Source organism: Mauremys mutica, chromosome 9, assembly GCF_020497125.1.
Source record: "Mauremys mutica isolate MM-2020 ecotype Southern chromosome 9, ASM2049712v1, whole genome shotgun sequence".
NCBI classification, from domain to species: domain Eukaryota; kingdom Metazoa; phylum Chordata; order Testudines; family Geoemydidae; genus Mauremys; species Mauremys mutica.
This window is the reverse complement of record NC_059080.1, coordinates 94,363,615-94,389,059: the sequence shown is the minus strand read 5'-3', so window position 1 is coordinate 94,389,059 and position 25,445 is coordinate 94,363,615. Positions and strand designations below refer to the sequence as shown.

Below are 25,445 nucleotides of genomic sequence, written 5' to 3'. Positions count from 1 at the left end.
CAACAGTTGCAAAACAGTTTAGCTATATATAGAGCGGACTGAACTGCTCCAAAGCTCACACACATGCTTTGACAGGCGGCACCCACTGACAGTTTATGGCTGGATTCCAAAGACCCAGGATGTTAAAGGCCTGTCTGCACTCGGTGAAAAATGCTAATGAGTAAGATGTGACATTCATGTTACACACACACAAAAACAGGAGTCAAGGAAACAGTCTTACAGGTTTGGCCAAAAATCCCTACACAATTATACTCATTCACTGAAAATGCCAGAGCAAACATCTTGGAGGGCAAAATGTGTACTAGGTCTACAGTTGCATTTATCTACAAAATTCCCACCATTGCAAGGCCACCAGTGCAGCTCCACCAGAGGGAGCGAGAGTGGGAAATGTCGACGCCAGCAACTTTCTAAACAAGGCCCTAGTACAACAAAGAATTAAAACAGTAAAAACTGTTTCACTCCTGACACCATGTTAAAAACTGCTTAAACAGGAAGACATTTGAATCTACTGAATTATGAACAATGCATATTCTTTTGTGCCCATGGATGGCGCTCTTTCTATTGAATTAACTGGCAGAGATTAGCCCCAAATGTTACTCTGCAAAAAGCTCTGGATAGTTTATTACAACATTCACAGTAGCAAATGCTGTAGCTAAGGTGGAGATGCAGTTTTCATGCTAATCCCCCTCAGCCCATTAAATGTGAAAGTTAAGACATTGCCCTTTGTTTTGTTAAACATCCGTAGGATATGCAACAAGTTAGTCGCTGTAGACACCTTAGCACTGAGGTGTTGAACTTCTTGAAAACTGTATCCTTCATTTCTCAGTGTTAATGATGCATTAACGTTCGTTCTTAACTTTTAATAAATGAAACGCAAGCAGATTCACCAAAGCTTCTGTAAACCGAGGACTAAACCACTGGCAAAGCAATCATTCAGGAGAAGCGTTCATTGAGATGTGATTTTAGATGATGCAAACCACAGTTGCAAACCAGAGATTCCACCTTTTTCAAAATCTGTCTATTGACAAATTCCCTTTTAATAAGGATATCGGATAATAGGGGGAAATTTCTGTAGCATCAGAAAGAAAGTGGGAGTGGTGAGGAGTATAATATAGGTAACTACGACAACCGTCACTCTGTTTCTGTGACAAAAGTATGTCCAGCTTCTGTTATATCTAAAAATACATCTTGGATTTTATCATAGATGCTTCTTCCAAGAAAGAAAGTTCCCCTCCAGACACACTATCTTCAGTATCCATTACAAGTTGACCTTTTGTTTCCAAACATCCCACCTTGGTGGGAGGGAGGGTTGGTCTCTGCTTAAATTTCATGTTCCGTATTGGGCTCTGGGTAACAAAGGTTGGCAGGGACACGAATACAAACTAGATCCAAAATTTTACTGCCAAAACAGCATCAAAGTAAATTGAGGTTATTCAGCTGCACAGATATAAACCTCTATAGCATGCGTCTGGCAAGAGAGCACTGTATTTTCATGGTAACTAAGGGCTTGCTTCCAGGATACTACAAAGTCACCCCACCAACAGGGACTGCCGGATGAAAATAAGGGAAGCCTAGAAGCACTAGCATTTGAACTGAAGGGGGAGAGGGGGAGCGAGAGAAACGTGAGTTAATGAAACCCCCTGCAGACAGAGGAAAGATGAACTGTGGTCCATGGTTTCATAAAGTTTAAGGCCAGAAGAAACCACTAGATCAGTGGTTCTCAAGCTGTGGGTCGGGACCACAGAGTTTTAGTGGGGTCGCCAGGGCTGGTGTTTGGCCCCAGGATCCAGCCAGTCTAAGCCCAAGCCCAAACGCAAGCCTCACCACCCAGGGCTCAGGCTTTGGCTTCGGCTTCAGCCCTGGGCAGTGGGGCTCCAGTTACAGCCTCCCCATCCCCCGGGGATGAAGCCCTTGGGCTTTGGCCCCCCCGCCCAGGGTGGTGGGGCTTGGGCTTCGGCTTTGCCCCCTCTGCCCAGAGCGGCAGGGCTCAGGCTTTGCTCCCACCTCTGGGGTTATGTAATAATTGTTGTTGTCAGAAGGGGGTCGCAGTGCAGTGAAGTTTGAGAGTCTCTGCACTAGATCTTCTAAGCCTAACCTGCTGTATAACGCAGGCCATTAAAGTTCACCAAGGTCCCCCTAGACTGAGCCCAATGCATAGGCCCAATGCCGACTTCCCCTCTTTTCCATGGGTGCTCAACCCCCCTCTGCCCCCGGCCCCACCCCCTACCCCACCTTCCATGAGGCCCCGCCCTGCCCCGCCCCCATCCAACCCCTTCCCCAAAGTCCCCGCCCCAACTCCGCCCCCTCCCTGTCCCTAGTCCAACACCTTCCCCAAATCCCCACCCCGGCCCCACCTCTTCCCTGCCTCCTCCTGAGCGCCCCACGTTCCTGCTGATGCTGCCAAACAGCTTGGCTGCCGGTGGGTGCAGAGCACCCCACTAATTTTTCCCCATGGGTTCTCCAGCACCCACGGAGTCAGCACCTATGGCCCAATGACTAGTTAGATTAAACTGCTGTGAGCCGCAGGCTGAGTACAGGAGAGATCAAGGTGCCACCAATGCCTGAAGCCCCTGTAGTGGCAAGGAACAGACTAGGTGAGATATGCCCCGATGTTCCTAGCCCCAATTTATTGTGGAGAAGCTCCTAGAGAGGAGAGGGAACATCTCTGCCCAGTGGCCAATGAGGGTCCGCAAAAACAACGCTGCCGCATAACGCAAGAGAACATGGCGCTTAACATGGGACGGAGCTGGAGTCCCAAACATGTGCCTAGCACCCTCCTTCCCCAGACTTGGATCCACGTTTCAGAGCTCACACCGTACGTTGTGATGGGCCCAACCAAGAGCCTCACAACGTCACGCCCCGAACTGAGCCCTGGGAAAGCTGAGATTTAAATCCAAACTTCCCCTCTGGGGCTCCCTCCTTAGAACACAGCATGCAATGCCGCATTTTGCAAGTCCACACCACTCACAAAGGGCTTCCTCATGCCTGCTGGGAGCACCACCCTTGGGGGGATAGGGGGGAAGGGTGGTAAGCTGCCAGAGGCTGCCCTGGGAATAACTGCTGATGGAACCCCATCCTGGATTCCTCCTTGGCTGCTAATAAAGTGTAAACTGGTGGAATGATTCAGGAGAAAATAACCACGACAGCCAGCCAGGGCCCACCCTGGATAAAAATCTATGGCCTGTGTTATACAGGAGGTCGGCTTCTGGTCTTAAAAGCCATGATTCTATGAATCCCTGCGGGTTAGTGTTTGTAACAAGAAAGTAAAATAATGTAACCATCAGAAAGGAAACAGGCAATTCCCACAGTTTGGGGGTTCAACCTACCCCCTTACAGCTTGGGGCAAGGAACCTGATTTTCCCAAACATGGGCATCATTTCAGAAAAATTCAAGGGGGGGGAGAGATTTGCTTTCATAAAGACCCTTGTAACAAGATCTGGGGGTGGGGTGGGGGGGAAGGTGGCAACTGCACTCCTTGTCCCATAACAAATGATGTCCCCAAAGTCATTCTCCCTCCTCCACCTCACCAGCTGCCTCACCAGCTCCCGCAAACCTTCCCTTGAGCACCTGTGCAAGAGGAGGTAGGAGATTAGCTGGCACCCCTTATTTACCAGGGACCAGACAGCATCCATGACCCTTGCTCACACAAGAATTGAGCCTAGTATGTCTTGTTCAAAAATGACTGATGTGATAAGGATCAAGGGATAGTAGGATATACAGGAGGCTTGATAGGCTGCTTAACTGTTGTATGAATAAAAGTGTAAGGTACCCACCGTTTAAAGAGAAGAGTGTGCAGATAAGTTAATATGGAGGTAGGTGGATGCAGCAATACCAGCCTTAGCTGGCTCTGATAAGCAAACTGAAAAAGGAGCAATGGTTTATGCAGCATTAGAAAAAGATCTAACGTTCATGCCACAAAGGAAAGATGCAACAGCAAACCAGAGATTAGACAAGGACAATACTGGACTTTCAGGAACTACAAAATGTCTCTGCTACTGCAAAATTACTGCCCATGTATGGCTCTACTGTTTGCAATAAAAGGTCAGTTCCACACTACGAGTGCTCATTATTATGGATGGATGAGGTCCTATATGAGACAGGCTAGGGAAAAAATCCTTCTCTCCCCTTTCCTTATGTATATATTACAGATGTTTGACTGTAATACACTGTGCCTCTCTATGACTGCCTTTATTTTAGACCCAAACTGATCTCCACTCCACACAAAGCAGCTGTCAGCAATTCTTACCGTAAATGAGTTATGTCATAAAATAGACATGGGCCACAATTGTATCTCCTTGAAACTACAGCGGCAGCAGGATGGAGGGTATCAAAACCCACTTTTACTCTTGTGTTTCCAAGGTAGTGACAGCTGACATTTTGTGATCCGACAAGTTTTCCACACCATCAGCTATGAACTACACCCTTAACTCCAGATTAGACAGGGATCTGAACGCCACCTCCTAGGCTGGCCCATCGCTAATCAGAAGTGGTGAATTATGAAACAGAAGTCATAAAATTGCATTATTTACAATAAAGAAGTCAGTCCTACAGAGACAAAAGTCTCTTGCACCATTAAATATTCTTCTGTTCTCCATACTGGAACCTATCCCGATGCCACTGACATCAACAGGAGTTTTGCCCTGGATTTCACTGGTGACAGGATCAGGCCCTTTGGGTCATTATCCTTCATTTTGAGCTTTAGCCAGGTTGAGGAGTTCAATCCCAAATATTTAGGGCTCTCTAAAATAGCCTTCTGTTGTCCCTTTACATATGTGCACAAGATTTCATGGCACAGCTGGAGCAGCAGAATACCCTATTAGCAAAAAAACTGGTCCCTTTAAAACTTTGCACAAATAGCTGCTGACTAATAGATTCCTGAGGGGAATCTTGCACATTACACCTTGCTAAACATGCTGCATGGGATCAACTGCACCACCACGCTCTCCAATAGCCAGCACCTGTTCTCTTTTCTCAGGTCGTCACTTTTACCTAGTTATCAGGCTGCGAATGCTCAGGCAAATACCTTGTGTTCTTCCTTCATCACCTGTTCAATAAGCTCAGATTTCATTGGTGGTTTAGAGTACTGGCCCGAAAGGAGTCCGTGTCCTAGTTTAGCCCTGTAGGGAGAAGGGGAAGAACAAGAAACACAAAGACAAAGGTTTGGAGCAAAGAAACTGACAGTAACTTTAACTCCTTGAAATCTCTTTACGGTCTACAATTAGCTAGGCTGGAACATATACCTACAATTCTTCCTCCCCTGTCCTTCTCCCCAAACCATGTCAAGATGCTCTCCTACTATTTACAGCTAGTTTGCCGTAGCATCCTTGGCTCAATATGCTTAATAATAGGAACCTGGTACTTACATCTGCGTGTTGAAATCTTGTGTTGGATCTAGAGGCGAGTAGTCGAATATTCTCGGAAGGTTTCCCACATACCTAGGCAGTGAGAATAAAAGAGAAATGGTCAAAAATTATAGGTGAGTTTATCTGGATCCTTTGCTAAGACGCCTGGATACCCTAGCAGGTTGTTCTGCAGTGATACTTAAGTTAGCTTCATGTCTTGGGAGAGTTCTGTAGTGACAAGCTTAAGCCACCACCACCATGCAAACAAACAATCTCCCACTGCTCTAGAAGCTCCTAACTGGAGGGAAAAGATAGATCAATGGTTAGGGTGTTAGACTGGGACTTCGGAGATCTGGATTCTATTTCCTTCTCTGCCACTGACCTCCTGTGTGACCTTGAGAGAGTCACTTAGTCTCTCTGTATCTCAGATCTCCATCTGTAAAATGGTAGCATTGTACAACATCACAAGGTGTTGTCAGGATAAATACATTAAAGATTGTTAGGCACTCAAATACAGAGAGTCATATAAACACCATGGACAGGTAGACAGCAAACTTACAAAGAGTAGCATTTACTCTCATTAGAGTACCGTACTGCATGGACGTTCACTAATTAAGTCTCACAACATCTCTATGAGATAAGTAACCTCTATGAGACAATAAGTGATTTGCCCACGTGCAGAGTCAGGATTAGAACTAATGAGTTCCTGGCTCCTAATCAATGGCTCTTTAAGTGAATTCTGGATATACATCATACAAATGGTAAGGTCTGCAGTCTGAAAACAAGTTTCTGATGCCCAGTTTCAAAGAGCGAGATAGACTAATTTGTGCCTTTTCAACAGGCATTGAAGAGTATGTTAGTCCATTCAGTGCTGCCACAGTGTGCAGTGCGTGGCAAGCAGTTTTTATCAGAACACAACGAAGATCTTCCAGGGAGGTAGGGTTACATTGAAAGAATATGTCCAAGTTAAGCCTGGTACATCTTCCGTCATTAAAAATCTTCACTATATCAGTGATGCCAAACACTCCGGACAGGTCCAACAATCATGCTGCTGAAAGCAGCTGCACTTGGCAAAGTCAGTCCGGATATTACATTGAAAACTGAGTCAGGGAAGTTGGCACAAGGGTGCTGCAGTGAAGGAGTTAATGAATCTGCAGACACCACTCCATACGGATAAGTAAATAAACAAAAACAAATTCCACACTCCCCCCGCCTTCTTTTCCAGAAGGCAAGTGCTACATGAAAATCTAGGAAGATGTCCAAGATCTGAGAGTGTCACTTTCAAGACATACACTTCTGTTGGTATATAAAGGAACATGCTGAGTTTTATCTTCAGCTATGTGCAATTCTCCAAAAACAACTATAAACAGCTGTTCACCTGGGAGTGCTGAATGTTCAACTTTGACTGTCAAGAAAAACTCTGAGATATAAAATAAGGAAGAGAAATATCCTAAATGAACTGAAAACAACAACATTTGTTTCTCACTCAGCAGAGGAAAGTAACTAAACAAACAACCCACTTGCAAAGCTGAGATTTTTATCAAGAGCAAGCTTTGGCTGGCAATATGCATCTCTCTTTTAAGCCTTGTCTACACACAAAATTTGTACAGGTTTAAATACTGATGTAGTTATACTGGTATAATATTCCTAGTGTGGACACAGTTATACTGGTATAAATGTGCTTACACTAGTATAGCTTAGGCTATGTCTACACTGAGCACCATACAGCGGCACAGCTGTGCCACTACAGCAGTGCCACTGTAAGGTACATAGTGTAGCCGCTCTTTGTCGCCAGGAGAGAGCTCTCCCAGCGACAAAATAAAACCACCTCCAATGAGGGGTAGTAGCTTTGTCGGTGGATGAGCATCTCTCACTGTCAAAGCGCTGTCTACACCGGCACTTTTCGTTGGCAAAACTTTTGTTGGTCAGGCGTGTGTATTTTTCACACCCCTGAGCAACAAAAAATTTTACTGACGAAAGTGCAGTGTAGATGTAGCCTTACTCCCGTGCAGGAAAGGAAATAAGTTATATCCATATAATGCACTTTTATACTGGCGTAACTGCTTCCACACTAGGGGTTGTACTGATCTAATATATATTGGGGGACAAAAATCACATGCCTGGCATAGTTACACTACTGTACCTTTAAAAGAAAGATGGTCCAGTGGTTAAGGCACTAGCATAGGACTTGGGAGACCTATGGTCAATTCCCCGTTTTGCCACAGGCTTCCTCTGTGATCCTGCGCAAGTCACTTAGCCTCAGGAATCCCCTGTGCCTAAGTTCCCTAGCTGGAAAGTGGGGAGAACAGCACTTCTTTGTGAGCGAAGGGTGTTGAGAGAATGAATACATTAAAGATGGTAAAGCAGTTTGATACTAGGGGGATGGGAGCCATTCAAGTACCACAGATAAACAGATGCCAGCACAGAAACTGTGTGCAGACCAGGCTGAAGTTTATGAGCCTGGGATCAATCCTATATCAATGAAGTCAAAAGGGATTTTGACTTCAAAAGCAGTAGGAGTTCTGGACCTCCTCCTCCCTAGTCTGCAAACACTCTCTGCCAAGCCACTGAATTGGCTGGAAGACAGCCATTTACAATAAGAGTTACACCCTGAAATACTATATGGATTACATAAATAATAGCTTTGTGACATCAGAGCCTGCGCAAAGCACTGCTGAGAATTACTTACGCTCGCTGAAACTCTGGGATGCTGAAAATGGCCTGCAGGACAGCACTGAGGTAGCAGCTATTTCCCAGGTTCTTCATGCCAGTGTATCCTGGGCCATACATGGGCTTGAGCTTCACACCAGATTCCTGAATCACTTCCCACTCAGAGACTCTTGGCTTTATGTTGTTATCTCTTAGGCCGTTCTCTGTCTGAATGCAAAGGAGTTTGATTTTTTTTTAAATATATCTGCAATTATGATGCATTAATTATAAACCAACTTAGCTGTCCATGTCATAAAATGGAAGAACCCAACTCAAAATGAAAGTAAAAAAGTTCCAACCCAAGGGAAGAAAGTTCAAAATCAAAACACCAACAGCTTCTTGCTATTGCAATAAACTGGCTAAGTATGTGTGAACAACTCTTCCTCTAGAGGCTGGTCCTAGTGAATATGACTGCCTGCTCCTCCGTCACAGCTAAAAGAGTGCTCCTTTAGGCCAGGGGTGAAAGTTACTTAACTGACACAAGACTGCAATGCTCAGGCTGCCCTTTAAATCGCTGGCCTGGGGAAGCCGGTCCAGTATGCCGTACTGGACCAGCTCGCTTTCACTTCTGCCTTTAGCTCAAATGAGAGAGACCTCAGTTGGTGGTGGTGAAGGTTCTCCTGCTCACAGCTATGGTGTCTCTACATTTGCAGCCACCATTCACAACACCATTGTATATTAATAGCAGTAGATCACCAGTGTGTTAGGCATTTTACTGGCAGGTCTGAAGGCAAGGGGTAAAATTCTGGACCCACTAAAGTCAATGGGACTTTTGTCACTGGGTGAAATCCAGGTCCCACTGAAATCAAAATTTTCATGCTTCCTCATTAAAATAGGCATTTTCCATTTCTAAAAGTGATTATTAAAATAAACTAGTTTTCACATCAATATTAACAGCATATTTTGATAATTAGAACTGAGAGAATATTTCAAAAGTGAAATTTAACTTTTTACTGTTATTTTTGCAGTTTATTGTTTGCTTTCTGTCAGCTCAGACAATGATAACAGACTATGAACAAAAGTGAAACTGACTAGTCAGCTTCAGACCCATTTAATTTTCAGGTTCTCATTCACGGACACAAGAGTGCAATGCTCAGGTTGCAAATAAATAATAAGTAATAAATAATAATAATAATAATACCATCTACCTCTTATATAGCACTTTTCATTCATGGAGCTCTAAGTGCTTTACAAAGAGGTAGGTATCATTATCCCCATTTTACATATGGTGAAAGTGAGGCACAGAGATGGGAAGTGACTTACCCAAGTCACCCAGCAGGTCAATAGAAAGCCAAGAATAGAATGTAATTCTCCCAAGTCCCAATCTAGTCTCTATCCTTTAGGCTATACAGTACTGCCTCCAATGCTGAAGGTAAATATATATTTGTACACACACAAAACCTAAATTTGGGGCCAAATTTGACCAAACTGTCCCTTTAATTATTTTTTGATTTGAGCCTTAGCTACTTACTCCACTTATCTTTGGTGGATTTTGACTTTTTATCTTATGTTTAAATGTGCAACAGGTTTTTTTATTTGTGAAATTAAAAACATTACTCGTTATAATTAAAAAACCTCAATATTCTTCTCTTTTATTTAGAGGATTTTCTTATCTTTGTGGGTAGTGACACACTAACCTCTGAAAGTTAAGCATGTAAACTTCAGATAAGGAAGGAATTCTATTGGAAGGCAATTTTCAGCTCCTGAAACCATAGGGGATATGTCTACACAGCACACTAAGCCTCGGCTCTGACCCAGGTTTGAATTCAACCCCCCCATTTCTGTCCACACACAAATCAATCTGACGAGGGTCCTAAAACCCTGCTACGGGGTTGGTTCCAAGACTGAGTCCTGCTGTGATTTGGGTCCAAGCCCTGTAATTTTGCAGTGTGGACGCAGCTCAAGCTGCAGATCCAAGTCAGGTCTGTTTAAATGCATCATGGACACATTAGCATGTCTGACAGACCCAGTTCCAGCAACCGTAAACACATACATAATGGGAAAAGAGTGCCTAGGAAGGAGTGATGCAGAATGGGATCTGGGGGTCAGAGTCGATCTCTGTTGCAAAAAAAGCAGACGTCATTCAGGGATGTATTAGCAGGAATGTTGTAACCAAGACACAAGAAGCAATTCTTCCACTCTACTCCATGCTGATTACACCCTAACTCGAGTACTGTGTCCAGTTCTGGGTTAGGGTTAGTTCTGGGCGCCACATTTCAAGGAAAGATGTGGACAAATTGGAGAAAGTCCAGAGAAGAGCAAAAAAATGATTAAAGGTCTAGAAAACATGACCAATGAGGGAAGATTGAAAAAATTGTGATTGTTTAGTCTGTAGAAGAGAAGACAGAGGGGACATGCTAAAGTTTTTAAGTATACAGAAGGTTGTTACAACGCGGAAGGGAAAAAATGTTCTTCTTAACCTCTGAGGAAAGGACGAGAAGCAATGGGCTTAAATTGCAGCAAGGGTGGTTTAGGTTGGACATTAGGAAAAACTTCCTAACTGTCGGGGTGGTTAAGCACTGGAATAAATTGCCTAGGGAGGTTGTGGAATCTCCATAATTGGAGATTTTTAAGAGCAGGTTAGACAAACACCTGTCAGGGATGGTCTAGGTAATACTTAGTCTTGCTGTGAGTGCAGGGGACTGGACTAGATGACCTCTTGAGGTGCTCTCCGGTCCTATGATTCTATGGCTGAGAGACCCAGGTCCACTAATTGTAAACCCAGGTTTAAAATGCAGTGTGAGTGTTCAAGTGCAGACTTGGGAACACTGAGTCCACAAGCCTGGATCCCAAAGATCTGAGTTAACAATGCAGTGTAGACATACCCATACTGATTTAGAGCCTAGAGAATCAACATGTAGTAGCTGACAATATTCTTCACCAAGCTAAATACAATCATTACAATCTCAGGCAGTTAGTTTTAGGAATCATATTTTATTTTCCACTGATAATTTATTTTTTTCTAATTAGAAGAATGTGAGAGACTCTAAATAAAAGATGAGTTTCCTACCACATGCATCTGGAGCATATCAATCCCGAAGTGCGCCAAGTGTTTTGCTATATGTGGATCTAAAACTGCCTCCTCTTCATCAAAAGAATAGATATCTACAAAACAGAGAGAAGCAAAGGTGATGATGCAAAGAATGTTACCTATTGGCTTTATTTAGGAATGGCAACAAAACATTCTAAGAACAGTACTACCTTTACAGACTGGGCTATTGATAGTACCAACATTGATGTATGACTTGCAAAAGTATATACAGAGTTATACAGGTTGGAAGGTATCTTACCCTCCACAACACAATTGCGTTATTAAATGCTCTTAAAACAAAGTTTATATTTTCATCGGATTTAAAGTTTCCTAAAAAAATAAAAAAGTTTACTGTGATTTCCAAAGAAAAGCAATACAAACATGCGAGGTGTACTAAATGCAAGAAGCAAAAACACACAGAAACATCAGTTATGCAGCAAATCTACATTTTCAACATAGAGATTATTTTCAAATTATGTGATCATTTGAAACTTTGTGAACCTGTATATATGCATGTGCAGACATTAGATACAGACAGAGGCACTAGAACTATGGACATCAACAGTTGATTGACTACTAATGATATTACATCGGTCACCAATTGCTGCTAAAGGCACAAGGAGAACATCTTTGCCCTTATTCCTGTTGTGGTGCAGGAATGATCGAGGAGCACAGAGAAATCCATCCAATGACAAACAAAGGTAAATGTTTTAGTAATAATAACCCAGGAGGGCCTCAGAAAATCAGCATTCTATTTAAGAAAAGAATGACTGTCCAGGGGTTAGGGCACTAGCCTCGCATGCAGAAAACCCAGGTTCAAGTCCCAGCTCTGCTACAGACTCCCTGTGTAGACTTCTGCAAGTCACTTAATCAGTCCATTCTGTGTGTGTAAAATGTGGATAATAGCAGTGCCCTACCTCACATGAGTGTCAATGAGGATACATATAAGAACAACTTACTATGGGACATGGTGGCTCCATCACTGACAATTTTTAACTCAAGACTGGATGTTTTTCTACAAGATATGCTCTAGGATTTATTTTGGGGACATGCTCTGGCCTGTGCTATACACTGTGGTCAGACACTAGATGATCATAGCGGTCCCTTTTGGCTTTGAATCTATAAATCTGTAAGACTGTGAGTTAATGGGGGGCCACAGAAATATCTTAGATACTTCCAGGTTTAGTAAGACGTACATTACTTAAATGTCTGCCAACAAAATTCCTATCCTTAACTGCATAGATCACATCTGGTTCATAGAACTTCTTATAAATAGATCTATAAAATATCTCCCATAATAGGAATAAAACCTTCCAACCTGCATTTCAGGGTTGTTATTTTAGTTTCCTGGTGGACGAGGATTGTTGGATATCAGCCTTGGGACTGATATGACACGCCTAAGGTATGCTCCGCTATTATGGAATGCCAGATTTATATAAACCCATACATCATACTGGTAAAAGTTGCATGAGCCTGATCACAAGACTGCATTAGTTCTCAAAATAATTGATTGCAGGATACCAGTGTGAGAATGTGTGACAGAGAGAATTCACACTTAAAATGCCAAAATATGCTTTTTACACACATGGCAAGCAATCTTCATTTTACTTAGAGAATACCCATAGTAAGAATATTAGTTTTAATGTATAAAGCTCCAATCAAACCCTCTAAAGAACTGCTCAGCAATGACTAAAGCTAGACTGAATAGGATAACTACTAAAAAAACTAGTAAGAACATGAGACCAATATTCCTTGATCAGACAAAACTTGGGAGGTGGGAGACCTAGGTTCAAATCCCTGCTCTGCCACAGACTGACATGTGACCTTGTGCAAAAGTCACTTAACTTCTCTATGCCTTGGGCCTGTCTACAAGGGAAAGTTTTACCAGTTAACTCAATGTACTCACTTCACCCCGTGGACACTTATGTTGGAATAAGAGTTACTCTGGTGTAACTATATTGGTTTAAATTCACACCTTTGCTCACACCAATATAACTTTCCCATGTAGATGATCCTCATTTCCACTAACAGTCAGGTACTTTACTGTTTACGGACCCCATCTCTACAGTATCTAAGCTAGACAGAGAGTCCCTAATACTTTGTCTTGCTGTAACAGTTTGGGTTTTCTGGGCTCTGAACAGGATTTCACAGGAATCTCCTTTGCCGACCCTCTGGCCCCCGTACAAAAACAGGTTCAGCAGGGAAATCCATGGCCCAGGCATGCTAGTGTGGGTCATATGGGCTTGAGTCTGCCCTGGCAGGGAGAGAACCCTGTGCTCGTTTGTTATCTCAGGGCAGAGCTCGAGCTGATGGGGGAAGCACGGTTTCTCCAGTGACAATATTTTCCCAAGGAAGTGGAGTTTAATAAATCTGAGGAGAGGACAGAAAGGAAGGGAAGGTCCCACTGTTCAGTATTTACCAGGCGAGTCCCGTCACAGACTTCCGTCCAGTGCAGATTTTGTCTCTCTGATCAAGTAAATAATGTTTGCAGCCCCTTCTATTGTGAAGGACACACTGATGAGACACACTGCAGTCAGCAGCCCCCTCATCATCTCTCTCTCCTGCCTCAAGCAAGAGGCCTGTTTACCCTCTCCCAAGCCCTCCCCAGAACCTGACAGGACCCAGCACAGTTCCCTGGCCCATCTTTACACCTAACCACCAGAATACCCCCTGCCCTCCACTGACAGCCTCATGCTGTCTACCCACTTCCCCGCACTTCTCCATGCCAGACCACCCTCGGTGACTACTCCCCCCTTGCCAGATCCCTGCCTGAGGGAGGGACAGGAACAAGCTGCAGGGAGAGAGAGGTCCTGTTAGGTGCACAAGTTAGGGGAGATGCAAGCACAGGGGAAGACAGTTCAGGACAGCTGTACCCCTTCCCAAGAGTCCTCAGCATGCCCCATCTCCTAGCAGCTAGAGAGCTTCTCCCCTCATCAGCAAAAAAGTCACCTGGCAACTTGAATGAAATCTTGGCATCTGGTCTGCCCCCCAAGAGCTTGGATACCTGGGTCCTGGTCCTGTGTTGACCTCATTGCAACTTTTTCCTTCATGCTGGGGATTAGCCAGTATCCTAAGAGTTAATGCAGCTTTTAAAAAGGTTAGTCAAGTTACTGGCCTGTAAAAGTTAAGCCTCCTGAGCCAGGGAGTGGCCCTTAAGTTACGCTGATTAGTCCAGCATTCCCTCCATTAACATTAGTCATGGGTGACCCTGCTGGTATTTGTGTGGCTATAGCATGTCCCTCTGCCGGAATTCCATTGTGAGAGTGTTAGCGTCCCAGAAGACATTATGTTTTCATCCATATACAGGAGCTCACGACATTCCCATACTCTTATGGTTAAGTCATGAGCAGCCAAACAGACTGTAAAGTTCAGAATGCTTCTCAGAGTGAAATTACACACACACACACATCTAGGGTGACTACCTTTATCAACATGGAAGCTGGGAGTTTATTTTCCCTAGTTCAGACAATTTTTTTGTGATCGAGAGAGTTGTTACCTGAAACCACAGCTCAACGGAATAGTAGAAATGGAACCTGGATACGTGAGCCATTAATCTTTGCTCAAGCCCAGCTCTCGTTTCATGGGTTCAACACCTTCAACTGTGCAGCTAAATATACTACAAAATATCACAGTGACTTTTAGAGAAGAGAGGAAGAAGAGGAGAGAGAAGGAATTCATTTATCTAAAATCAAGTGCAGCAAATCCCAGAGCAGGGAGAAGAGGGCCCCTGTGGCTGAGTCTGAAGCACACTGGTATAGCACAGGGGTAGGCAACCTATAGCACGCGTGCCGAAGGCGGCAAGCGAGCTGATTTTCAATGGCACTCACACACCCGGGTCCTGGCCACCAGTCCAGGGGGTTCTGCATTTTAATTTAATTTTAAATGAAGCTTCTTAAATATTTTAAACACCTGATTTACTTTACATACAACAATAGTTTAGTTATATATTATAGACATAGAAAGAGAACTTCTAAAAATGTTTAAATGTATTACTGGCACGCGAAACCTTAAATCAGAGTGAATAAATGAAGACTCGGCACACCACTTCTGAAAGGCTGCCGAACCCTGGTATAGCAGATCACAGTAGATTCAGAACAGAGGTGGGTCAGAAAAGAAATAATTATGGTGGCAAGGAAAAGCCAGGCTCACAGTGGTGGGAAACGGTGGAGGGGAGTGGAAGAAAAGACACCCTGATGATCCCCACAGAAACACTGGAAACAAGAGAAGATGAGAAAAATTTGGGGTGGAAATGAAAGGAAAGCAAAAACAGAGGGCTTGCAGGAAGAAATGGAAAGATGAATACTGTGTGGCATGGAATGCTATCCCAATATCCTTTTCTGTTGGAGTCTTAAGTTCTGCAGCTAAATAAAGCACCAGATGCAGCACTCAATTCCATAGTAGAGTGTCAGAGGCGCAGGGGGCAGGACTCTCTGTTTCACCCTAGAGAGCTGGCTGCATAGGGAGGCCCTAGAGAACTACATGACAGAGACAGACAATGCAAAGGATCCATGAAGCAGCTCATTCAACATCTGTGTCTGTGCTAAACAGGGCATGCTGCTTCCAGCCATTACCACCTCTAGCCCTGCAGCCAGTTTAAAAGATGTGGCACCAGAGTGGAGAAAAATGGGACACAACTATGTTGTTATGAGAGCTGAAGGAGGTGGTAGAATCTGTCCTGCAGTGGAGGAAGGCCCAGACAAACAGGGATCTGGGAACGTGCTGCATTTGAGGCCCTGGGCTGGGAATCAGAAGACCTGGGTTCAATTCCTGACTCAGCCACAGATTGGCCATCTGACTTTGGGCTGTAAAGTGGGGTGATACCACCCGCTTTGTGGGTGTCTCATGCAATTCGTTGCTATTTGTACAGTGCTTTGAAATCTCCAGAAGACACTATGGGTTCAGTTGTGAGACCTCCAGTGCATCCGTGCAGCAGAGAATAACAGGGGGCAAGGAGCACCCATACTTCCCTGCATGTGGTACCTGTAGAACTGGAGCCTGCGGGGAAGGAGGAGGGGAAATGGACCATCTGTGGGCTACTACTCTCATCCTGGGGAGGTGGGCAGGGAGTGGGTGGAGCCTTGGCACGCCTGAGTTGGTGCAGAGGGGAAGCAATCTGTAGCAGCAAAAGGGCTGATAGATTACTCCCTCCCTGGAACAAGGTGGAGCAATGCAACTGCATGCTGCCTCTTACTCAGGCTGGATTGTCGGGTTACAGTCCAGCCCTACAGAAAGTATTACATTTACCACTGTCACTGTATATAAAGAGAAGAGTTTTATTAATAAGTGAGCAAGTGGGGAGGGAGAGAATCTTTTCTGAAGGGAAGCAAAGTTGACTTCAGACAGAACAGGAACAAAGACCCATGCAGAACAGCTGCTGCTCCTCATTCACAGAAGAAGGATGACAGTCTGCCCTTTGTTACCAGTGAGACCAGAGAGAGGAGGCGGATGATAGGGTGAGGGCGGAAGGACAACAGCGACAGGAAACTAGTATTGTTGCTTAAAGAGCACCCGACAACCAGTGAAAAACATTCTCTTTAGAGACTCTTTTGCAGACACAGTAGAATCCTGCTATAGGTCAAGACCGACCTCTACATTCATGTCGTTAAAACACTGAACTTCCAAGATCAGACATGCACAAGGAATCATCTGGGAATGGGGGAGTGAATTTTGCTAGGCATTCTAATACAACAGCAGGTTGAATCAGGCACTCCAGCAGGCTGTAGTGTCCTTTCCCTGCAGCTGAGTGGTATTCAAGCATGGGAAATTCTTTCCCTGCTTTGATGAAATCAAGGAAAAGCTGGTCATTCAAATGTAAGGTAAATGTCTTACAACCAAATCCTCACTGATGTGGATTACAAATACAAGGGGCAAATACACCAGCTTTAACAGGAAATGGCGTTTGGAAAGTCATTTTTCATCTATACAACCATGAGCACTAAAAACCAAATTCTAGTGCATACTGATATTCTTTGTTCACACTTCCTCCTGATAGTTGTATGAAACAGAATCTCTTTGCTTAGGAATTGCGGCTCCTCATGCCCCTATCCTGTCTAATCCTCCCAGTTCATAATCCTCTCCACAGCAACACAGTGGAATGTCAGAGGATACTTGAACACCACCAGTTATATAGCTCCTTTTCTGTGAGGATCTTAAAGCACTTTACAAAAATTAACAAACATCACATCAGGTTTGCGGGCTAGATGAGTATTCATTAGTATGAATAAAAAGTTATGGGATCAATGCAGAAATCACTGGATGAAATTCTATGTCCTGCGCTAGGTCAGACCAGATGATCATTATGGTTCCTTCTGACCTTATAATCTAGTAAATTTCTAAACAAAGATCCTGCTTTCATCATGTTTCCCCAGCAGTAAAAACACAGCTAGGAAATGCAAGAAGAAATGGTGCAAAACTAGAGTTTTCTTAGGTTTTCTTTTTCATTTCAAGCAAACCAAGTTTCCAGTATACTTAAATCATATGTATTATAAATCAATCCTGCATCTTATTAGGGAACATTTACAAAAAAGTTATACAATTTTTAAGAAACTGTAACAAATCTGTTTCTTAAACCTACTGCTATCCAATATGGAAAAAATATGTTAGTCACCACATAGAGTGACACAAATGGCAATACACTGTGTACCTTTCATTCTTCAAGAGCCTGGTTCCTTCTCTCCCAATACACATATATTTGTGTCTCAATTTACTATGGATAGTACATTTATAGGATATATCCTATCCACGTTTAGACTATATACAGGCACTAAAAGAGCATGAAGATGTAAAGCCAAAAACCAACATACAATACGTGTTCCCACATATATATCTCACTCATTCTAGTTCTGGTCCAGTTCACACGAGCTAACAGCTGGGCTAATGCTTTCTGTCAAGAAACAGGCACAGAAAAGCTGTCAGACATGGAAATCAGCTCTACTTAACACAAGATTTGGCTATTCCAGCTCGTGTAAATTGGTGACGCACCAATAAAGCTATGTGAATTTACACCAGTTGAGGATCTGCCCCATGAAATCTGCATCTCTCACAGCTGCTCCAAAATGTGTGATGTGTACAGAGGTTTATTAACAAATACAGCTATTCTGGGCAATAAAAGAGGCTGTGATGTATGTTGTATATTTTGGTTTCTTTGTAGCTGAGCACAAATCACCTAGCAACTAACCTGCACCATCAGGAGTGATGGTTCCCAGCTTCACTGCTAAGGGATAGCCCATCTCTTTGTAGTGTTCCAGTGCATGTCCGTTTCCCCCACTGCCATCGAAGAACCATTTCCCGCACAGCACCGAGCCATCCGTCAGGTTCAGCCAGAGGTTCTCCCGCAGGTCACACTTCGAGCACTTCCAGCCACTGCCACGGGGAACATTGAAAGTAAAGCAAAAGAAAGTAATCAGTGCTACAACCCAAAATACTAACGTTTGAGTCCATAAACAAAAGCCCACCATTTACCAACGTGGAGTACAAGGGAGTCTCACAGCTGATCATTTGGCTTAGGACCACAGACCTCCAAAGTCACAAAACACGGGCAGCTCTGTCAGTGAGCCTTTTTCTGAAGCACGCTGGTCGCCATACAAACAAACAAACCCTGGCGCCCTACCTGGGGGGAATCCTAACACCGTTGTCTATCTGTACAAGCGTTTTGGCATGTTTGGATACTTGTAGCTCTTCTTCCCACGAGTCCGGGTCCTGCTTTCGGTAGGGAGATTTTGAACTGAGGACTGCGTCACAAGCTATTGTTACCTGTAAAATGAAGCCAAATAAAGCAGGGAGGTCAAACTCAAAAACTAACCCATCCGACAGTTCTTACAAGGCAAAGCTGAAAAGCCTCTGTCAAAGGGGCGCTAGGTACAATTGAAAGCCATAGGGAGTAAGGCTCCTAGCTGTCTTTTGTGTCTCTGAAAGTCTCCCCCTTTGTAAATAGACTCTCCTCATGTTCCCAAGCCACTAAATGAACTCAGGCACATTCTACCCTCAGCTGCATCTGTGCAGCCCCAGTAAAGTCCATCACCTGGGTATCACTGAAGGCAGAATCAGGACCTCTATGTTCTGGCTCAAAAAATAACGAATACGTTTCCAACTGAAAAGGATATTTGGAAAAACAAGCAAAAGTTTCCTTTATTTCCCAAGGGAAAAAATCTTGATGGTTCTTTGTTTCCCCTGAAAGAACTGAGTGGGCCATTGTCCGGATGGGGCTAATGCTAGCTGGGTGTAAGAGTTGGTAGCAACAAACCTAACGGAACTCAGAGTCAATGTTTATGCCTAGTTCAAGGATCTGGCTAGAATTAAGGACCCGACTCAACATGCACACAAGTTCTTTGCACACAAGTTCTCAGTCCTACATTTCTATGATTCTAAGAGATAAACCATGGGCCATAGAACAGGACAGAATAAGTGGAGTGAACAAGGAAGAAGGTAAAGGTTCAGAAAAGGGCAACTAAAATGATTAGGGGTTTAGAGAGGGTCCCATACGAGGAAAGATTAAAGAGGCTAGGACTCTTCAGCTTGGAAAAGAGAAGACTAAGGGGGGACATGATAGAGGTATATAAAATCATGAGTGATTTGAGAAAGTGGATAAGGAAAAGTTATTTACTTATTCCCATAATACAAGAACTAGGGGTCACCAAATGAAATTAATAGGCAGCAGGTTTAAAACAAATAAAAGGAAGTTCTTCTTCACGCAGCGCACAGTCAACTTGTGGAACTCCTTACCTAAGGAGGTTGTGAAGGCTAGGACTATAACAATGTTTAAAAGGGGACTGGATAAATTCATGGTGGCTAAGTCCATAAATGGCTATTAGCCAGGATGGGTAAGAATGGTGTCCCTAGCCTCTGTTCGTCAGAGGATGGAGATGGATGGCAGGAGAGAGATCACTTGAACATTGCCTGTTAGGTTCACTCCCTCTGGGGCACCTGGCATTGGCCACTGTCGGTAGACAGATACTGGGCTAGATGGACCTTTGGTCTGACCCGGTACGGCCTTTCTTATGTTCTTATGTTCTTAAAAGCAAGAGACAGATGCAGGAAGTCACATTTTTTCAAATGCCTCCCCTTTGCCTAATTTCCCCATGCAGGGGATGAGGGAGACCCAAATAGTAAAAATAACCAACACACACATGAGCAAACAACCCCCTGTATCCATAAAAATGAACTTGGAGTCAATTCCTACTCTGCCACCAGTAGCACACACTCACTGACCAGTGCTGGCAACTCCTCTATATTTGGTAATGGAATTTCATAGTGATCTGGAAATATAACGAGTTTGGCTTCATCTTCATACTCAACATCGTCATTGTTTAAATCGCCATTTGTTTCTAGATCTGCAAAAGAGAGAGAGAGAAGGTAAGGAGATGATAAACTGTTAAGGAAACTAAAAAAATCTTTAGACTGAAATCTGACAACTTCTCTGGGGTGAAAAGCTGAGGACCAAAGTATCCATCTTGAGTTAATACTCATTCACAATCACAGCTGCGCTAGCCACTGAGTACAGCAGACATCGTTGTATTGTTACGGACATTGCACTTTGGGAAGTAGATACGATCCTGGTATTTTTTGGGGTTACTCATTAAGAACAAGAACCTAATGCATGCTGGCAGCACCTTTCATCTAGTTCTCGAAGCACTTTACAAACACTGAGGCTTTGTCTGTATTGGAAAGTTTTACCCATTATATCAATATAGTCATACCAATGTGACCCTCCATGTGAACACACTTTTTCCAGTATAGAGTGGCTTTCTTTGGTTTAGCTTAAACCCCTTCCCATGCAACATGAACTAAATCAAAAAAGGCACGCGTACGGTAATAAAAGCGTGTACACTGGGGTTTGTACCTGTATAGCTATATAATTTACATTCACACCTTAGATTTTAGCAAAAACACTTTTCCCTGTAGACAAGAATAATCAAAGTCTCACATCATTCCCCATGAAGTATAACAAACAAATCAGGAAGGTGAAGTACAGAGAAGCTGAGGCCAACTCTTTCAAAAGTGGTTTTTAAGTTTGATGCCTCATTTTTGGGGGCCCCAACTTGAGCCACCCAGATTTTCAGAGGTGTTGAGAACATGAACCTCCTATTCACTCCCACACCTCTGCCCTGGAGTTGTGGTTGCTCAGCAGCTCTGAAAATCAAGACCCACATGTCTCACATTATGCTGCATGCCCCAAAATGGAAATGCACAAAAGCAGAGGGCCTCTTGGGGAAACGTTGGCTGTGATTTGCCTATCAGTGGGTGGCCAACTTAATGATACCGAGCAATTTGGGTACGGTGAAGTAACTTCCCTTCCTAACCAATAACGGATGAACGTAGAATAAAAGCAGCTGATGGGTGTTGCAGTGACCGTTTGCCTGCTCTCCTGGTGACTTCTGGGACACATATGAATACAGAAGATGATACACTGAGATCCACAGCTGAAAAGTCCCAAGTATTATTATTATAGAAAATCAAATGCCCAAGATTAACTGGGTTAACATGTAGTAACATTTACAAGAGACCTGGGTGCTTTTTGTATCATCTTTCATTTCCCTTCCTTTATGCTATGCAGATTTTATAAGATGAAGCCACAAAAAGGAGCAGCATAAGGAGAGTGACAAGTAAAAGCATGGCTGTGTTGTAGTTTTCATGGTAGTCAATGGACATTTTCCCAGCAACATGATGGAAGCAGGATCCATCTAGACATCCGGTTTCTACAGATCAGATACTGTCACAGGAGAAGAGAACATCTGGCCTGAGGTGGTGAATAGCTGACCCTCGTTGGCCCTTATTTGTTCTCCAGGCACATACATAAATTTTACTGATCTATTTAAATGTTAAACAACCACTGGCAGCAACCACTGCACATGTGGAATGTATGAAACCTAGGGTAAGGTGAAGATGGAAGGTGCCCAGGTTAAATTATACCGTCTACTTATCCACAGAACAGTCACAGAATAAACAGCATCATTAGGAGCTTCTCCCAAACTCTCTCACTAAGGGTACGTCTTCATTACCCGCCGGATCGGCGGGTAGTAATCGAATTCTCGGAGTTCGATATATCGCGTCTCATCTAGACGTGATATATCGAACTCCGAACGCGCTCCCGTCGACTCCGGAACTCCACCACCGCGAACGGCGGTGGCGGAGTCGACAGGGGAGCCGCGGACGTCGATCCCGCGCCGTGAGGACAGGTAAGTAACTCGAACTAAGGTAGTTCGACTTCAGCTACGCTATTCGCGTAGCTGAAGTTGCGTACCTTAGTTCAACCCTGCCCCCCCAATGTAGACCAGGCCTAATACACCTTAATCAGACCTGGAGAGATCACCTCTAGGGACAACAATAATCCAGGCTCCATTAAGTCCATGGCTCTCTGCTGAGGCTGCCAAGCAAGGATCAGCTAGTGCCAATTGGGTTTTAATAATCTAAACACTTGTCTAATAACAACTGGCCCAACCCCACCAACCCATTGCACATAGGCTGAAAAGACAGCCAACAGAAAGTAGCTACCTTTAGTCACTAGCAACCTGGGCAAGATTAAAATAGATGATCTAGAGCAGTGGTCTCCAAAGTGGGGTGCGCAAGAGGATCCTTTGGGCTGTGCGTCAGGAGGAGCGCCGCCGGAGCACCGCCGCCTTTTTTTTTTTTTGGAGCTTTGACAGTTCAACCAGGAGCAGGGGGTGCATGCTCAAAAATTTTTTACTGATGGGGTGTGCGATCAAAAAAGTTTGGAGACCACTGATCTAGAGAGGAGAGACTAAGCCATTACCAACTCCCTGGCTAGCCAATTCTCTCAATAATTCTTTTCCTTACAAATCACTTTCACAGCAGTCTAATATGGATCACCCAATAACTCCACTACAGCCAACGCTTCTTTAACATTTCCCATTTCAACCCTTGATTTTGAAGGAATTCTATGGATCCAACCACAATCCTAATTTTTTCCAGAATGCACCTAAAAATAACTTATCTGTTCTTAAAGAGAAATCAAACCAAACAACCTCAAGCCACTGAGGTGTGTGGCATCAAACCATGCTGAAGTTTAGTAATGCCCAAGATACTGACAGTGGCCACCATCCATAAGGCTAAACAGTTTAAACACAAAGTGTCTCTAGGTAATTCCAGAAGTGTTATCCTCCAGTTCCCCAAAGCAGCTAAAATATCCAGCATATATCAACACAGGTGTGGAGAAGGCAAGTCATCCCATTTGGGGCCTGTAACGATACATTTCAATCAGCCACCAGGGGGCCCTGGAGGATGGCTTACTCCAGTGATTCTCAACGAGCAGTACATGTACCCCTGGGGGGGTACAGAGTTCTTCCGGGGGTACATCAACTCATCTAGATATTTGCCTAGTTTTACAACAGGCTACATAAAAAGCACTAGCAAAATCAATACAAACTAAAATTTCATACAGTGACTTCTTTATACTGCTTTATATAGTATGCAGTATCAGAGGGGTAGCCGTGTTAGTCTGGTTCTGTAGAAGCAGCAAAGAATCCTGTGGCACCTTATAGACTAACAGACTTTTGCAGCATGAGCTTTCGTGGGTGAATACCTTGCATCCGAAGAAGTGGGTATTCACGCACGAAAGCTCATGCTGCAAAACGTCTGTTAGTCTATAAGGTGCCACAGGATTCTTTGCTGCTTCTATAGTACACAGTGTAATGTAAGTACAATATTTATATTCCAATTGATTTATTTTATAATTATATGGTAAAAATGAGAAAGTAAGCAATTTTTCAGTAATAGTGTACTGTGACATTTTTGTCTGATTTTGTAAGCAAGTAGTTTTTAAGTGAGGTGAAACTTAGGATACGCAAGACAAATCAGACTCCTGAAAGATATACAGCAGTCTGGAAAGGTTGAGAGCCACTGGCTTACTCTGATCATTGCCAATATCTTTAGACATCTGTAAAGAGCTCTAGCATTAATGATCTGCTATATACAAATAGCAACGTCTGGCTCTTCTGGGTATGGTGACCAGACAGCAAGTGTGTAAAATCAGGACAGGGGGGTGAAGGGGGTAATAGGAGCCTATATAAGAAAAAAACCCAAATATCAGGACTGTCCCTATAAAATCGAGACATCTGGTCACCCTACTTCTGGGGGTAAGAACCAGACTGACACCACCCTCCTAGCAGCTCATTTTGACCAAGCCCAATAACATTGACCTGATCTGGAGCTGAACCAGTGACCTAGAGGTGAAAGGCTCCGTATCCCATTAGCAATCAATCCCTTGACAATGAGGGTAATGATGCACATAAGAGTATCCCATCATTTTAGCTACAGTGAAGAAGGGGAAAAGGGGAAGTTTAATTTATCCTTTAAGGCTTCATGCCATTCAGATTGCTACAAGACCAGGGAATTACTTTCTCTCCATACAATCATCTCAGAAGCCTGACATACTGACTTCAAGGCAGCATGACAAAAAAGACTTACACTGTTCCATCAGTGTTAGCGAAAGAATGAAGATTTAATTTGTGGTTCTTTGAAAAGGGAGTATGCAAAACCAGCACCATTTCACTAAACACTTCTGCTCCACGTGGCCAAGATTTGCAAAAGTGACTAGCCATTCTGGGTGCCTAACTTTGGATGACTAACACCTTAAAGGGACCTGATTTTCAAAGGGTAAGTTCTCAGCACTTTCAGACGGGCCCCTTTAAAAGGTGTCAAGTTGAGCACCTCAAAATCACCAGCCACTTTGGAAAACCCTGGCCTGTGCACGTTCAGAGGTGTTTAGTTCAATGACAAAAATAAATGCTCTTTCCTTTTTATTTCCAGTAACCCCGCAGAGCCAACAAAGCTGAGAGAAGGTGAAATTGTATATGATCAACAGAACTATTAACTATGTTCTATTATGAGAGAACAGGGCTGCCCTGGAGTAACTGCAGGTAGAATTTGCCTTCCACAATTGTTACTGGGGATTATGTGTGAGCAGGAAAGAACTCACTTGAATTTCAGAACTCAGGTTAGGTTTGGCAAGCCAGCAATTGGGGGGGGGGGATCTATTTTTTACTTGTAAATTGAGCAAATTTGATTTAGAATCAATGCGACGTGAGTGGCAAGGGATGCTGGGAAGCCCCTTTCCCACACAATCCCTTCCCAGGTGAAGGCAGCATTTCAAGATGGCTGAATACCATGAGCCCAGGAACCCCTATGTAGTAATGAGTTTACTTTAGCTCTGAGGTCTTACACAGCCACCAGACAACTGGTTTATAGCAATTCTGAAAGGCTGACACATTGATGCTGAACCCACACAGGGCAATGTATTTCCCTTCTAAGGGACCAGGAGCTTTATGAGGCTGTCATAGGCACAATTAAACATTGTGGTCATCAAAACAGAGCACCCACCGGTCATGAAGAGCATGCTGAGGGAGAGG

The 25,445-nt window shown here is 43.7% G+C and overlaps 1 protein-coding gene across 2 annotated transcripts in view; it reads right to left on the bottom strand.

Annotated features, from left to right (window-relative positions):
* Positions 1 to 25,445, bottom strand: part of USP13 (ubiquitin specific peptidase 13) — an 81,833-nt gene that overhangs the window by 25,962 nt on the left and 30,426 nt on the right. For both annotated transcript variants that reach the window (XM_045030673.1, XM_045030674.1), the window contains exons 4-10: positions 20,290 to 20,411; positions 18,692 to 18,834; positions 18,260 to 18,444; positions 11,062 to 11,156; positions 8,032 to 8,219; positions 5,364 to 5,435; positions 5,024 to 5,117 (exon numbers count right to left, since the gene is read on the bottom strand). In XM_045030673.1, coding sequence (XP_044886608.1) covers positions 5,024 to 5,117; positions 5,364 to 5,435; positions 8,032 to 8,219; positions 11,062 to 11,156; positions 18,260 to 18,444; positions 18,692 to 18,834; positions 20,290 to 20,411 — 899 coding nt within the window. The remainder of the gene's footprint in view (positions 1 to 5,023; positions 5,118 to 5,363; positions 5,436 to 8,031; positions 8,220 to 11,061; positions 11,157 to 18,259; positions 18,445 to 18,691; positions 18,835 to 20,289; positions 20,412 to 25,445) is intronic.